The sequence below is a fragment of the Diabrotica virgifera genome, chromosome 2, assembly GCF_917563875.1.
Source record: "Diabrotica virgifera virgifera chromosome 2, PGI_DIABVI_V3a".
Classification (NCBI taxonomy): Eukaryota; Metazoa; Arthropoda; class Insecta; order Coleoptera; family Chrysomelidae; genus Diabrotica; species Diabrotica virgifera.
Genome location: NC_065444.1, coordinates 1,263,552 through 1,280,885, shown reverse-complemented (window position 1 = coordinate 1,280,885; position 17,334 = coordinate 1,263,552). Strand labels below are relative to the sequence as shown.

General features: G+C 32.4%; 1 protein-coding gene across 6 annotated transcripts in view; it reads left to right on the top strand.

Moving 5' to 3' along the window:
- LOC114335441 (calcium-transporting ATPase type 2C member 1) overlaps positions 1 to 17,334 on the top strand; it is a 127,882-nt gene that overhangs the window by 65,218 nt on the left and 45,330 nt on the right. For all 6 annotated transcript variants that reach the window (XR_007696338.1, XM_050643304.1, XM_050643303.1 and 3 more), the window contains exon 2: positions 6,955 to 7,097. Coding sequence is in view for 5 of the 6 variants with exons in the window: in XM_050643304.1 (XP_050499261.1) it covers positions 6,955 to 7,097 (143 nt within the window). In the remaining variant the exon portion in view is untranslated. The remainder of the gene's footprint in view (positions 1 to 6,954; positions 7,098 to 17,334) is intronic.

The window sequence follows — 17,334 nt, the reverse complement described above, 5'->3', positions numbered from 1 at the left end:
CTATTTTCCCTTGCATAATATTTTGTAGCAACCTATATCTGGGACCTTTCATTACATGTCCGAAATACTCCAGCTTTCTCTTCTTGATGCTTTTATCATTTCAGTAGTCTTGCTGATACTTTTAGTATTGTGGAGTTTCGAATCGTCTCCATCCAAGAAACTTTTAAAATTCGACTGTAGCACCACATTTCGAAAGCCTCAAGACGATTTAGACAGATTTTATTCCCCGTCCAGGCCTCGACACCATAAAGTAGGACCGAGAACACGTAGCAGCGAAATAGACGGATCCTCAATATCAATTTTAAATCTCTGTTTCATAATATCTTGGACATCCTTCTATGATGTAAAAGCGGCTCTGGCCTGTTCTATCCTAGATCTAATTTCTCCGTGACTCTCTGCGTTACAATTCAATTGATATCTGAGATAAACAATTTGATCAACTTGCTCAAGTTTGGTATTATTTACATATCTACAGACGGTTTTTATATTCTGTTGTTTACTTATTAGTGGAGTCACTGAAGGTTTTCACCTCCGATTTCGTTGAACCTTCATGGATTTTCATGAAAATTGGTGAGTAATTAGAGGATACCTCAAGGAACAAAGGTGACATGATGCCAACTTGCGCTTTTACCCTGGGGGTGGATGTCACCCCTTCTCGGGGGTGAAAATTATTGTATTAAAAATAACACCTTAAGTCGATAGAGGGACAAATTATAAGCAACATTTGTTATATCAAGTTATTAATATAAATCAACTCTTTTTGAGTTATTAAAGACCAAAGATTTTATTTTTTAGGAAAAAAATGCATATTTTAAATCGGTTTTTCACGTATAACTCAAAAACTATAAGCTTTTACAAAATAGTTATTATTACTGAAATTGATGATAATAAAAAACTGAATACATTCCTCACTTAAAGAACTAAACTAATGTTAGTTCAAAGTGAGTTATTGGCAATTGAATGTGTATTTTTTTCGACGAGTACCCAAATCTAAGTATTCAAGCTTAAATAACGGGAAAACGATGCAATGTATAAAATATACCTGCTAATAATTTGTCAACGTACTTCAGAATAGCTATTAAATGAGCTTCAGAACAAGTAAGTGGCGTCAAAATTAAGCAAGTTATAATGAAAATAAAAGAACCCTTTCGAATTTTTTAGGAAAAAGTGAAAAATAAAACATACGCCATTTCCACAAAAATTAAAATTTATAGTAATCCTTACAAGAGTTTCTTTATATTAGCATAAGTAATGATTTCAATAATTTTGATCAGTTTAGAATGCATATTTTTGAAAAAAAGATATAATTTAAAAAAATCATAATTTTTAAAATTATTGTAATTTTCATATTCTTTTGATAATAACTCCAAAAATACTCAATATACGTAAAAAGTTATATATACCTAAATTTTAGTTTTTTATGTGTCAAATATTTTAGCTGTTTTACTATTTCCATAGGGTAAAAAATAACCGAGATAGAAACGTTTAAATCTTAAATTTTGCTGTGAAAACCGTGCAACCGGGGCCATTTAACCTTTTATTTTTAAAGGAATAAGGGGTCTAAAAGATTAAATTCAACCTGGTTAAATAGCCCTTGCAATTAGCTTTCAAACGGTTTTTAGGTAAACCTGATATCTTAAAAATAGATGGAGTTATTAAAAAAAAAACAATAACATTTTTTGGAAATATTTTTAAAAAATAAATTTTGAAAAAATTTTGGTGCATAAATTTTAATGCTATCAACATGTTCGGGGCTCGTTTGATAGATATTTTTAAATACTTTGACAAATATTTAATATGTTTATGTTATAAAATGCATCATTTTCCCGTTATTTCAGCTTGAATACTTAGATGTTTTTACTCGCCGAAAAAAATATATATTCAATCACCAATAACTCACTTTTAGTTAACATTAAAATGTTTTTCTAGTAAAGGGTTTATTTAGTTTTTTATTAGCTTCAATTTTGGTAATAATAACTTTTTTGTAAAAACTTATATTTTTTGAGTTATTGATGAAAAATCGGTTAAAAACATGCATTTTTCTCAAGAAAAATTAAAATCTTTGATTTTCAATAACTCAAAAAGTTTTGATTTATTTTAATAACTTTATATAACAAATTTTTCTTAGAATTTGTCCCTCTATCGAATTATGGGGTTATTTTCAATAAAATAATTTTCACCCCCGAGAAGGGGTGACATCCACCCCCAGGGTAAAAGCGCAAGTTGGCACCATGTCACCTTTATTCCTTGAGATATCCTCTAACCAGTCACCAATTTTCATGCAAATCTATGGAGGTTCAACGAAATCGGAGGTAATAGCTCATATCCACCTTCAGTGACTGCACTATATTACATTACGACTATTTTAGTTTTTCGTATGTTCAGATCCAGACCTGCTTCCTTACAACTCTCAACGAAAATATCAATAAATTCTGCATCCCTCCACACTCCACCGGTTTGCGCGCAGCCACGTCTATTGTTATTCTGGCCGTACTGTATGGTAATATGATTCTGACATTCCATATCATTTCTGGTACTTTTTGGCTCTCTTAATATCCAGAATCTCTTAAACTGAATGTTAAATAAATTTTTATTTTAGATGTACTTTGTTACACGCGGGTCACGTGTTTTAATTAAATTCAATTGTTTTCGTAGTAAAACAACCTGAGAAAACTTGATCAATCAAACCATAAATATTTATCATCGGTGTTTAAGGAAGGAAGTCATTGAAACTACTAATTATGTATGGAATTACCTAATTAGCTTTATACATCGTTGAGAATCTGTTTTTTCATTGATAACGTCTCAAGATTTGTAGATTAATAAACAGTGTAGTAGTGCATGAACAACAAATTACATAATATGAAAACGATACTAGTAAAAATGTTATATAACGTTTGAAAGAATAACGGCGACCTTCTTCTTCTTCTTCTTCTTCGAGTTCCTGCAGCTTGTACAATATCATCCTTCCATCACATCTGAGGTCTTCTTCTTCCTGTCCACGGTGTCCAGTTTTGTATTTCACCATTCCATCTTTTATCTTCCTGTCTCGCATTGTGGCCCGCAAATCTTCACTTTAACCCTGTTATATAATGTTTTGTTACATTTTTTTTACTTTTGTTTTCTCTCTTAACCATTTTTTGATTTTCTGTCTCGCAATTTTATTCCCATCATGGATCTTTCCATTTTTCTCCGAGTTATTTCTATTTTGTTTATGTTGACCTTTGTTAATGTCCATATTTCTTAGCCATACGTCAGAACAGGAAAAATGCACTGATCAAATACACGGATTTTTAGATACTGTTGTATCTTTGGGCTTTTTAGTATCCATCTTAACTTTCCAAACGCTACACACGCCAATCTGATTCTTCATTGTACTTCAATTGTTTGATTCTCTTTATTTAGCTTTGATTATTTGACCAAGGTATATATTGGTCAACAACCTCAATATTTACGTTATTTATATTTATTCTGTCATTTGTATTTGTTTTTTTTTTGTATTTGTATTTGTGTTTTACTCATGTTCATTTTTACTCCTATCTTCTCTGATGCTTGTGCTGGTTAAGTCAACATTGTGGCTAGTTCTTCTTGGTTGGTTGTAAAAATGGAATAAGAACAACATTATCGCAATATCTGAGGTGATTGAGTTTCTTTACGTTTACGGCGATGTTTTAAATTACATATTTCGTATTTGGTATAATAACTAGAATAATAATCATAAGAAACTTGAAATCAAATCAAGAAAATTTCAAAACTTTTCACAAAATTAATTTCAGAAAACTTTGTGTGCGAGGATTTTTCCTCTACTCAACAATTTTAGAGTACTTCTGAAAGTAGCAAGTATCAAGACAACCGAATAGGTCAGTAAAGAAAAAAAAAAAAGAATGTGTGTATACTTTGTACGCACGTAAGAAGTTATACTTCTATTACATATATAATTTCAAAGAAATAAATATACTTAACAGGTTATTTGTATTTTATTTAAATATTAAACTAACTTTCTTACCTACCACTTTAAAAAAAAATTTATTAAAACGATACCAAAAATTAAAAAAAAAAAAAGAATATGATTCGTCTGGGACCTCTCGATCTCCGGTCACACGCTCGACCACTCAGCTATATTCCCTTTGCTTTGACAGGTTACAAAATTTCTCATACATACTGACAAATTTAATAGACCAAGTGAAGTATACAAAAATACTTTAAATATATGTACTTACTATTAATATCTTCTTCCCGAGGAAGACAAATCCAAAGACGCAAAAATTTTAATAAATAATACATTTACTAAAAACACTAATATATCCTTTTAATGACTTATTTGCGCTGACAGCGCTGATACATACATATCTTGAAAGATTAGCAACGAACTACATACTGTCTGTGTGCGCATGCGCCCGGCATTATAAAATTTCACTCTCGATCGTAAAGAAGTATAACTTCAAAAAGCTGAAAAAATCTTACACAGAAGTCATTTGATGTTAATCACTCAATATTAATCGAAGTTCTAAAAGACATTGGCTTGGACCGCAGAGACGTTCGGATAATTCAAATTTGTATTGGTATCAAACAACATTAGTTTTAGTAGACGGTTTGGAATCACAGGCCCTTAATATTAAAAGAGGAGTACGGCAGGGATGCCTCTTGTCGCCCCTTCTTTTCAACGTTTACTTAGAAATAATTTTCAGAAATGCACTTTCTGAAAAACAAGAAGGAATAATAAATTGCGAACGGTGAAGTCATCAATAGTTTGCGTTATGCGTCGACAAGTACTCCTAGCTTCTACTCGAGAAGATCTGCATTTGTGGCTTAAATTACAGGGTTGCCACGGTTCCTACATATATTGACTGATTTATTTATATGTACAGAAATGTCTACATGGATCATTGTTTTGTTTTACACAAAAATGATTGTATAACAAGTTGCATTTAATTATTTAATTTTTGTTTAATTTCAAATGATTATTTAAAAATGTTTAAGAGCAACATCCCGATACCTATGAAACGGAAGACATTTGACCAATACGTTCTTCTTATTATAACGTAAGGAGCAGAAACACTTATGCTCACAAAAACAAGAGCACTCAAAATGCGAGTGGCACAAAGTCGCATGGAAAGATCGATTCTCGGCGTGACGAAAAAAGACAAAACAAGGAACCAAGACCTGAGGAAAAGAACAGCTATCACTGATGTCGTCGAACCCATAGCCAAGCTGAAATGCAATTGGGTAGTCTAGCGAGAGAGGTAGGTCACTTAGCGAGACTAGAAGACATAAGATGGACCAGAAAACTAATTGACTGGCGCCCAAGTGAAGACGGCAGAGGACGATCACCAACACGCTGGATGGACGACATTAAACGAATGTCCAAGAAATGGTAACACGATGCATAGAACCGTCGAGAGTGGCGAAAAATGGGAGAGACCGATGTCCAGCAGTTCACGGAACAGGTTTCATGATGATATAAGAACGTTTATTTAACAGTGTTGTGACGAATAGTTCTTTCAGAACAACAGACTCAGTAAAACACAGGTTAAAATAAAACAAATATATTGAGGATATTTATATACAGTTCAAAATTAAAAATGACAAAATAAAATATAATTTTATCTTCGCCCCGTTTCGGAGAATGCTCCCTAAGCGGACGTCTGCAAGAGAAAAATGAAATTGTATTTATAACTATCATCAAAAATATAATAACGATGTTTGAATAATACAATACACAACACAGTAGATACAACAGCAATCGCGATACACGGAATCAATTTATCTACATAATTACACACTCAGACTCATCAAGCATAGACGCACAACCAGCTCCGGGTTGGAAGTGGCAGCTATCGCTCACTACGGTTACAGTTCCGGCGGAACGGCTCTTCACTACAGAGCGCGCCCACCCTGGCAGAGTTCCAATACATTCCATTCCATATCTGCTATTTGCGTTCTTCCCGGCTCAGTACACCGCATGCCCCGGAATCTTATATGAACAAACTGGGGAAAACTCGGCAATGTCAATTCTGTTAAAAGTAATGACAGTTAGTGGAAATAATTTTTCATTAGTTTACAGTTTTAATTGTATTATCTTTATATCTTTAACGATTTATTCTTAGTAATTTCAATTTAAGTTGGTTCCTTATCCTTCGTTTATAAAGTGTAGTTTTGTTTTAGTTACGAAAGAACTTTTGTGTTGTGTTAAATAAAAAAACTAAATATGGTTTATTATTGTTGTGTACAAATCATAGAAAAGTTAGAAAAATGCATAGGTAAATAGTAATTAGTGTATAACTGTTTTATCTGAAACAACAGATAAATACACGTACCTTTATTTAGAAAAACATTGTCTAACTTTTTTATATCCCCTTTCCTTACTAAATTTGACAGCAAAAATAACATATGTATTTTGTAACTTGGGAATTCTGAATAATTTATGAGTATGTATTACTTAGATATTATTTAAATAAAATACTTTAACAAGCTTAGTAAGTTCTGGTATTTTATTTTAATAATATAGGTGAGATTATTTCTTGTAAAATAAGAAGATATTTTAATTAGTAACGAAAGGGCCCGCAAGAATCGCTGAACGGATGAAATTAATGCTTGTCCATTTGAATTTCCCGCCAAATGGTGATTAGTAATCACTACGGTCGCAAGTGGCGTAAGGAACCTAATTTTTACAGTGAGTTGCCTATCTATCCGTATATACTATGTATATTATTTATCTATGGTACGAGAGGAACTGATTTCATGATTCTCCTTCCTCGTCTTAAATTCACTCTCGGTAGCCATTACTCCTTAGTTCCTTCGGAGAGGTGGTACGTAGGGGGTTGCGCCGATATGGAAACGCGTTCGATCCTCTGCTGTTGATCTGCCGAACGCCGGGCTGCAGGCATCATATCATTACAGTGTTTTAAAATCTGTATTCGCATTATTTATGTAAAATGTCAATTTTTGTTTCAGACTGACAAAGACAGTGCTGGATTATGGTTGACAGCTAGTGAAGCTAGTAGCTTAGGTTATGAAGAAGTTGCTGAGAGATTACGAGTAGATATTAGAAAAGGTTTAGGCTGGCAAGAAGCAAATGATAGGCGAACGGTGTCAGGGTAAGTCGATTTTCCACAACTAGATAACAATTTTATTTTAGACTTTTATTCGTTTTATTTGTAAGTTATATAATAACTGAGGGAAAATTGTACATAAATAAGGACAGAGTATTTCGACGAGTTCAACGAATACAAGAAACAGAACAAAAACGAACACAAAAAATAAACAAAAGAAAGGACCACGCAGAAACCTTATGGGAAATGGCTCTCTGTCAAATGCTCTGAAACTTTGGGTTCTGGTAGTCCTTGATGTGTAGAACAAAAGACTCAATGGGCGCGTAGCTCCAAAAAATCATGGTTTTAAGATAAGCGTCTGAAGTTATAGGTACAGTGAGGACGTTTGAGTTGGAATAAATTTATTTTCTCGAAAATCGGCGACTCTGGAGATAAATTACGAATCAGGTCGATTTTTATTTTAAATTATATTTTTTTAACATATACTAGAGACGTCATCCATCTGGGCGTGATGGCGCAATCGATGATTTTTTTAAATGAGAATAGGGGTCGTGTGATAGCTCATTTGAAAGGTTATTAAATTTTCTATTTAATAATATAAACATGAACAATATTATTTACACAAGGCGCCCAAAAAATTTTTTTGAATTAAATTAATTGAGACAAAAAGAAGAATGTATAAAATTTATTTAATTCGAAATACGTTTTACTGTTGTCCGAAAACAGGAAAAATGTTTATTTGATAAATAAATATTGTTTTTCGCTTAAATTATTTTTACTTAAAAATTTATCCATTGCGCCGTCACGTCCGGATGGATGACGTAATTAGTATGATATATATGCCAAAAAAGAATGTGTGTGTACTTTGTACGCACGTAAGAAGTTATACTTCTATTATATGATTTAAACGAAATTAATATACTTTTTATTTATATTTTGTTTAAATATTAAACTAATTTATACTTACTACTTCTCAAACATTTTTATTAGAACAGTGCCAAAAATTAAAATAATAAAAGAATAAAACACACACAAACACATTAAACAAGCCACAAATGATGTCTGAACATTAATTGTCGAAAATTTTTTTAACTAAATACGTATTTTCTGAAAATACAATTATATAATAAATATACATACTTACAATCATAAAATGTATTATAAAAAACAAAAAAGAAAGTTTCTATTGGGACTCGAACCAGCGTTGATAAGAGCGGTTGGTGTATTGGAATTCATTCGCCTTCTCCGCTTAGCCAGAGACACTATGTGTCATTATTTACGAAGATCGACTAACTAAACGGATTAAACTTGTGATATTTTGATATTTTGAAAATTGATCAAATTATTTTAATTTTGAATTGAAATGATTTAGAATTGAAAAAATACAACAAAACATAGAGTAAAAAAACAATATATTAGGTGAATATTGATAGAAATTTTGATGGTAATCAAATTATATAAATAAAAGTATTACATACTATGTATTTTGGCAGATCAAATAGGTAGGTTTATACCCATGATACATTAACAATTATTACGTACCTGTTGCTTTTAAAAACTATTTAAAAGTCACTACAATATTATAAACTTTTTTGTTTCTGTCCTCACAACAATAAAACTAATATATTATACATTTGTTTACCTTTACCTCCAAACCACAGCTGCCATATCGGATAATTTTTGACATGTCATTTGAACATCCAATCAGAACAAAGTTATAATGCGCATGCGCCGTGCTGATAGGTTTTAACATATAAAAAAATCACCCTCTATCGCCGGTAAAGAAGTATAACTTCAAAAATTGTAATTTAAAAATAAAAATCGACCTGATTTGTAATTTATCTACAGAGTCGCCCATTCTTGAGAAAATGAATTTATTCCAACTCAAACGTCCTCACTGTACCTATAAATTCAGAGGCTTATATCTTAAAACCATGATTTTTGGAGTTATGCGCCCATTGAGTCTTTTGTTCTACACATCAAGGACTACCAGAACCCAAAGTTTCAGAGCATTTGACAGAGAGCCATTTCCCATAAGGTTTCTGCGGGGTCCTTTATCGATAAATAAGGCACACTTCAAAGAAAATCAGTAGCTGAAACAGGACCCTTCCAATTTGGCAATGGAGATACGGTCAGGGCCGTGGTAATTTTGGGGTCTAACGACGTTGTGATTTAATTTTTAGCATTGTAATTAACCAACCTACTAATATTTTTAACGCCAGCACTGGCGATGTACCTTGATATTTTTGGGGAAATGATGGTCCGACCGATTTTATCACAAAGTAAATATTTATCAATTTTACAGTAATGGGGGTGCCAATCGTGTTTTCTTTGCTTGTCACTATGGGTGTCCCCGAAAATAGAGCGTTCCTTTAAGGTATGGATATAATACACAATATAGAACAAAAAAGTCATATAACATTTTTTTCTGAAGTTAACCGTTTCCAAAAAAAAAAATACATTGTTCTCCATATAAAAAAACTTTTATTTTCATAAAATTAACTAATCTGACATCACTGTACAAGAACTGTTTGTGACTTTTGGTTATTGACACCACAAATGTAGGTCAGACAGGTAGACACCTGCAAAATAATTATACCACCCTATGTGTGTAAAATCAAACAAAACAAGAATTTGTTTGTTTGTTGATGAGGAAGACAGGGTTTAATGTAAATACTAAAGGCCCATGGGGCAACTATTTTTGAATTGTGACTGTGTATATCTTTAGATTTTGTATACATAGTTGTCAGATTTCAATTTGCATACCAAAATGTATTTTAGTTTTTTTTGGACAAACGGTTGAGTTTAGCAAAACATGTTATAAGACTTTTTTGTTCTACATAGTGCCTTCTACATATACCTTTAAGGAAAGCACTATTTTCGGGGACACCCTGTATATTTTCTATCTCTCCTTATCGACGTTTAAATTGGTAAACTGATGAAGTGCTCCTCAACACACTCCGTTGGTCCGGACCTTAAACGGGCAGCACACTCTCGGCGAAGTTACTTCGCCAAAGTTGACCGAAGTCCGAAGTGCCTCTCTACACACTCGTTCTACTTCGCGAGGAACACATTCAAGCGGTGCGATACCGACAAAGATCCCTTTGACTCGGACGCGTCAGACCGACAGATTTCGGAAGTAGAACGAAGTTAGGCAAAGTTAGACAAGGTGGCCTTCTACACTCTCGTACTTGTTGAGCCTCGATCTACTTCGGCGAGAGTGTGGACGGCGTTTTAAGTTACTTATTTTTACGTTTAATGCTGAAGGGATTAATAAGTGAAATTTCATCCAGAAATATTTCCAAATATGTATATTTGGTGACACTGTATTTTTCCATTTTTACGTGAGTCTCCAAATCGTCTAGACCGTAACGGTCCGTGAGAATCCGAATTAGAAAACCGTGACGAAGAAAAATAAAAATCGGATAATAAATAAATAGAAGCAAATTACGGGCTATTAATCAACGGAAACGTCAGTGTAGAATATGTGGACCGTTGACGCCAACGCCAGCGCTGAAATATCGATCAAGACATTAAAATTTTTAAATGATAATTTTAAGAATTATCCGTACGAGGACTATTTGATAAATACGGATTGTTATTTTTCATAACCATTGTTCTTAACCAAAACAGAACAACATGTTAGTAAATTCAAGGGCTTTGTGATATACGCTACGTTACTGGAGATAGAGTGTCAGCGCAGACAGCCAAAGGCTTTTCTCTTATAGCCAGAAGCTGATCGAAATCATTAACAAACGAAAAACTGCATATCTTGGTCATGTATCACTCGCATATACCGCCAGTCTTATTCTTAATTCTAATCTTAGCTTGCCTAGATATTTTGTGATTGTTTAATAATTAATTAGTCCAGGATCCGAAGCTTTTCACCTCGAAATTTTTACAGAATGAATCGATTTGCTTGAAAATTTGTGAATAAGTAGTGGATAGTTCAAGGATCAAAATCTATATGATGCCGAAAGGCGCTTTTACCATGGGGGTGGTTGCCACCCCATCTCGGGGGTGCACATTTTTTTTGATAAAATTAATAGTTTTCTATTTATTCGCTATCGAAAGTGTTAGTTTTATATCGAAAAAATCAATGTTTCACCAATTGTACTCATTTACGATTCACTCAATTTTTGCCGTAGAAAAATTTTTTTCAAACCAAGTTCTTGGGAATTAAATAACCTACAATTTCATATTTAAACATTGTTTCCTAACTCTGATGCTAATCTTTCTATTCTGAAAAAAAATGTCATTTTTACCAAACTACAAAAATTCGATATTAATAGATTTTAACTCTAGTTTTTTAAAAACTAATCATTTTAACCCACTCAAACTTCTAGAATCTATTAATAATACATAAATAAAGATTAATGAATAAGGCCAATGACTAAAAACACCGCTAACTTACATTATTATGCTTTAAATTGGATTTCTCCTTTTTTTTTTTCAAAAATATATATTGATTTTTTAACCATAACTTTTTTATTTTTTATCTTAGAAAGTTTTGTAAAAAAGACTTTTGTAGGTTTTTACAAGATCTATAAGAATGTTATTATTAAATCTTTTAAAAATTCTCAGTCGCAAAAAGAGGTGACTTTGAAAGGGTTGGTAAAGATGGTTTTTGCATGTTATTACAAGTTTTAATCGTCAATAGTTCACTGAATTTTTGCCGTAGAAAAAATTTTTGCAAACCAGGCTCTTGGGAATTAAATAAGCTACAATTTCAATATTAAACATTTTTTCGTATCTCTGATGCTAATCTTTCTATTCTGAAGAAAAAGCCATTTTTCCAAACTACAAAAAATCGTTATTCGCTTTTACCTCTATTTTTTTTTAAAACCAACCATTCTAGGCCGGTCAAACTTCTAGAACTTATTGATAATACATAAGTAAAGAAGATCGAATAAGGTCAATGACTAATTTTAATTAGGGTGAAAATTAGGGCGGTTGCTCCGATCACGTTTTCGCTGAAAAAAATAGGGACCGACATTATTTTCATTATAAGTCACTTAATTTTTGACCTAGTGACTTTTTTTCTACGAATTTTCTACGAAGCATTTGACGAAGAAGAGCTAACATATAATAAAGTATAGTTGGATTTCTATTGGTCTTCAAGAAAATTAAAAAAAAGGTTTTGTTTATTTTTTCTAAAGGTACATTTTTGTTAAGCAAAGTTATTTTGATAAAACGAAAACTTTTGGAGTTATTAGTAGAAAACTTATTAAAAACATTGATTTTTCGATATAAAACTAACACTTTCGATAGCGAATAAATCGAAAACTATTAATTTTATCACAAAAATATATATAACGTTTTTTGCTTAGAATGAATGTTTTTACCAACTTTTCTGGTCAAAATATAATAAAAAATTTTCCCCCCGAAATGGGGTGGCAACCACCCCCATGGTAAAAGCGCCTTTCGACATCATATATATTTTGATACTTCTTGGACTATCCACTACTTATTCTCAAATTTTCAAGCAAATCGATCCATTCTGTAAAAATTGCGAGGTTTTGTCCTATTTTAAGCTTCATTACTTGGACTAAATTTGTTTAGAGTAAAAATAAAACGATTATGCGAACATGGACATGTACAATCTTAATATAGATTGTCTTTTTAGCAGCTTAGATCTGATAGAGAGTATTATAATGATCCATTCCTCGCAGTTATCCTTGCTGAGACCTCTTTTTCTCTGTGGTTGACATCCGAGATTACCACCCCAGATATTTAAACTTTTATTACTTCGAAATTGTCCTCCTTATGTTCTGCCTAACTTTTGATCTTGGATTCTTGGTTTACTAACATGCAGTTCGTCTTCTCCCCATTTATTCGAAGACCCTGACCGCCTGTTTCCCCCTCAAGTTGTGAAAACACACCTCTCTCACGTCTCTTGTAGAACGAGCGACTGTATTTAGATCATCAGCAAAGGCCAACAATAGTTTTGATACTCGATTCGCATATCTCTCTGTCAGCTCAGGCAATATTTTACTTATTGCATATTCTAAGACCAAATTCAATAGCAACGGTGATCAGGGGTCACTTTATGATGTTATACTAAAATGACATCAATGTTCTGTATCGTATCTTTTCCTTGATATTCCCGTTTCTAGCATTTCTAGCTATAGTCTGCTTCTTTTTATTGAATCATATGCTTGCTAGAAATCTACTAAAATTTGGTGTACATCTCAGTTGAATTCCCAGCTTTTTGAAGTTACTCTTCTTTAGGCGCGATTAGGAGTGAATTTTTATTATTCTGCGCGCATGCGTACACAGACAGTATGGCGTTAGTTGCTAAATCTTTCAAGTTATGTATATATCAGTGCAAAAAAGGTGTGAAAAGAATACAGGGTGTCCAGAAACTCTGCCGACAAACGAAGACAGGACATTCCTCAGATAATTTTAAGACAATTTAACCCAATTCACCTAGTCCGAAAATGCTTCCTAAAGGAGCTAGAGCTATTTGAAGATGGCGTCTGGTAATTAGTTTTTCTTAAATATCTCTAGAATGCTTCTATTTAGAAAAACCACAATTGGAACCCATATTTATCTTCCAAAGAAAAATCAATTTCATCCATTGCAAATTTCTAGTACCGATTATAGGAGCCCGTTTTGGGTGGGGCGACAGTTATATTATCGCATAACTTTTTTATTTTTAATTTTTAAGCATTTTCGAGTCTGGATTAGTAAAATATAAGACATTATAGTACTAAAAGGTACTCGTACTTTAAGTAGATAGGATACACCGTTTTCTACAAATATCGATTTGAAAAATTTTCGTTTTTTGAATGTCAAAAAAAAATTTCAAAAAAAACTATTTAGAAAAACGAAAACTGGTACTTCATTCATACTAAATTCATATTCCAGAAAAGAATCGATTTCATTAATTGCGAATTTCTAGTACCGGTCATTTGCGTCCCTTTTGGGTAGGTCAACGGTTATTTTATCGCATAATTTTTTTGTCTTTAATTTTTAAGACTTTTTGACACTAGAATATTAAATTATGAGGTATTCTAGTTTTAAAAGTTACTCTTGCTGTAAGTTGATAAAATACACCGTTTTTTTTTTGAAATTTTTTTTCAATTTTTTTTAAATTCAGGAAACGAAAAATTTTCAAATCGATTTTTCTAGAAAACAGTGTGCCCTACCTACCGACTTAAAGTAAGAGTACCTATTAGTACTAGAATACCTCACAATTTAATAATCCAGTATCAAAAATGCTTAAAATATGAAGACAAAATAGTTATGCGATAAAATAACCGTTGCCCTACCCAAAACGGACGCCTATGACCGGTACTAGAAATTCGCAATGGATGGAATCGATTCATTTCTGGAAAGTAAATACGCATACCAATTTTCATTTTTCTCAATAGGAGAAAACAGAAAAAAATAGAAGAAAAACTAATTACAAGACGCCATCTTCAAAGAGCTCTAGCTCCCTTAGGAAGCATTTTCGGACTAGGTGAATTTGGTTAAATTGTCTTAAAATTATCTTAGGAATCTCCAGTTTTCGTTTGTCGGTAGAATTTCTGGACACCCTGTATTTTAGTGTTTTTAGTAAATATATTTATTATAATTTTTGTGTCTTTTGCTTTGTCTTCCTCGGGAGTAAGATAAGTATTAATAGCTATTTGTATAACAAGGGAGGAAAGTGTAACTTTTCCTCCCGAGAATGAAGTTTACTGCCCGACGCGTAGCGGAGGGCAGTAATCATTCAAGGGAGGAAAAGGCACTTTACTCCCATGTTATACATATGGTTTTTCCACCTTCCTCAAATAACAAGTCATTTTTTTATTTTTACTTAATTTATTTATGTAACTAACCAACAAAATTTATTAGAACTAAAACTAACAAGTAGGTACAATATAACTGTCAACTGTCAAATATAAGTCAAATTATTAATGTAAACATTGTTAAATCAAAATAACAATTTACTGTTTTTTACCATTCTGCAAAATAATTCTGTTTTATAAATAAACGTTAAATGTATAGATACTTACGTAATAGAAAATAGATATTGTACAGGGCGTCAATAAGTTATATTTCATGAATGACGTCACTTTTACTTTTCCTCCCTAGGGAGGAAAAATATTTTCCTCCCTAGGGAGGAAAAGTACAACTTTGCTCCCTACAATCAGGTCCGGAAAAGTATACTTTCGGTAGAGGTAGGTGGAAAAATATTTATTATACTTCACTTCGTCTGTTTGTTACCGAGAATTGTCATTATGTTCGAGAAACTATATAAATACAGAGCTCGTAGCGTTGTTGGTAGAGCATTCGGCTACAGATCGAGAGGTCTTGGGTTCAAATCCGGACCATTCCTATTATTTTTTTTTATTTTTGGAAAGTGGTAAGCATTAAAATTAGTTTAATATTTAAATCAAATAAAAATAAACTCTTTAAAGTATATTTATTTAGTTGAAATCATATAATGAAGTATAACTTCTTACGTGCGTACAAAGTACACACACACATTATTTTTTTCTAATATGTGTCAGGTCGTAAATATGTGATCTATTGTTGACCTTCCAGCACGAAAGCCGTATTGGTATTCGCCTAGAATATCTTCTCTATAGTTTCGACATTACTCTTTATCTTCTTTCTTATTACCTATGGGTATTATAACGCTTCCATTCCCTAGGCATATTCTGTTGTTGTCAGACTCTCAAAATAATGGCATACAATTTTTGATGTACCCCAAAATGTTTTCTTTTTTTTATCAATTTTCCATTTTTACCATAATTTGCTTTTATCGCATACCCTTTCCCGAAAGGGATACTATATACTATCGCATTCTTTACTTCTCTAAGTGTGGGTGCTGATATTTCCACATCTGCAGAATGGAATGTAATATTTGCTTCCTCCATCTCACTTCCAATATTTAGTCAATTCTGAAAGTATTCCTTCCATCGTTCGGCCATACAAAGGAAAGTCAACTGAAATTTGGGCTTAGAATAATTTATTCACGAAATTCTAGGCCTAAGAAATTCGTGGAATACTAATAATGAACCGTGATAGTCGTGACGTCAAATCAATGTTGGCTACTCTGGAAAAGTTTCCAAACAAAGCAAAAATTCACACGTGGTGTTTGTTTTCGTTTTTATAATTGGAATATGTTGCTTGTAGGATGTTTAATTTTTACAAAATGGTAATGTTGGGTACCCGCGATTGTAATCAATGCTCATAGTATATTTCCCACCATATTTCCAAATAGGACAAGTTAAGAACCTACAGAAACGCAGTAAGTACTATGTAGTGTGTAAATCCTTGATTTTGTGTAGGGACATTAATAAACAAGGATTGTGTCTTTAAAAAAAATAAAATTAAAAATGATTACACAAATCACGTATCACGTGTATAATCAATTGACAGACGTCAAACGTTTGCTTTGTTTGGAAACTTTTTTGACGTTTTGACGTCACACTATCAAGGTCCATTAGCGATAAATTAGAGACGATAAGCCAAACGTATGATAATTTTGTCGCAAATTGCACTGCTAATTTTCGTCAAATATTAATAATTATTTTAATAATTATTTTTAACAATAATATTTAATAATTACGTTAAAATTGGTGAACGCCGGTTCATTAAAAACTGTAAAAAATAACAAATATCCGCCAAAAAACTGTTATTGGGGTATCTTTTATCATTAAATGATAAAAATAAAATTTTTATTTTGTGAAAAAAAACATTACGTGTTTTGAATGTGTTTTGAAAAAAAAAACATCCCAAAATGGGAACGTTGGCGTCTATAGGTCACAACTACATAACAAAGTAACATCATGGCAGAAAGAATAGGGCGTATTTTATTCCTTACATAATAACAAAGTGTTAATCTCTCTCTTCAATCCTAACCCTCCGGAGGGAGTGTAGTGGTCGACGTGATGTGTATCGTCAGTTTCCAAAGATCTCTGTCTCTGGTGATTTCTTTTAAATCATGCATAGGTCTTTTGCATATTCCTGTAATTTGATCGAGCCATCTTATTGGGGATCTTCCTCGTGATCTTCGGCCTTCCACCTTACCTTGTATAATGAGTCTTTCCATGCTTTCTGTGTTTGCTTTCATAGCATGTTCAAAGTATTTTAATTTTAATTGTTATAGATGGACTTTACTGTAGAGTCGTTGACTAACTTTTAGCTCTCTTAAAATTGGAAAAAAGCTAATGTTTCAAATAAACATTCCTAACAAGCTGTATGGTATTTATCAAAACAAAAAGATTTATACGCTTTTGACATTTAGTACACTCTAAGCGAATGTTTCTTTGACATGATTGTACTT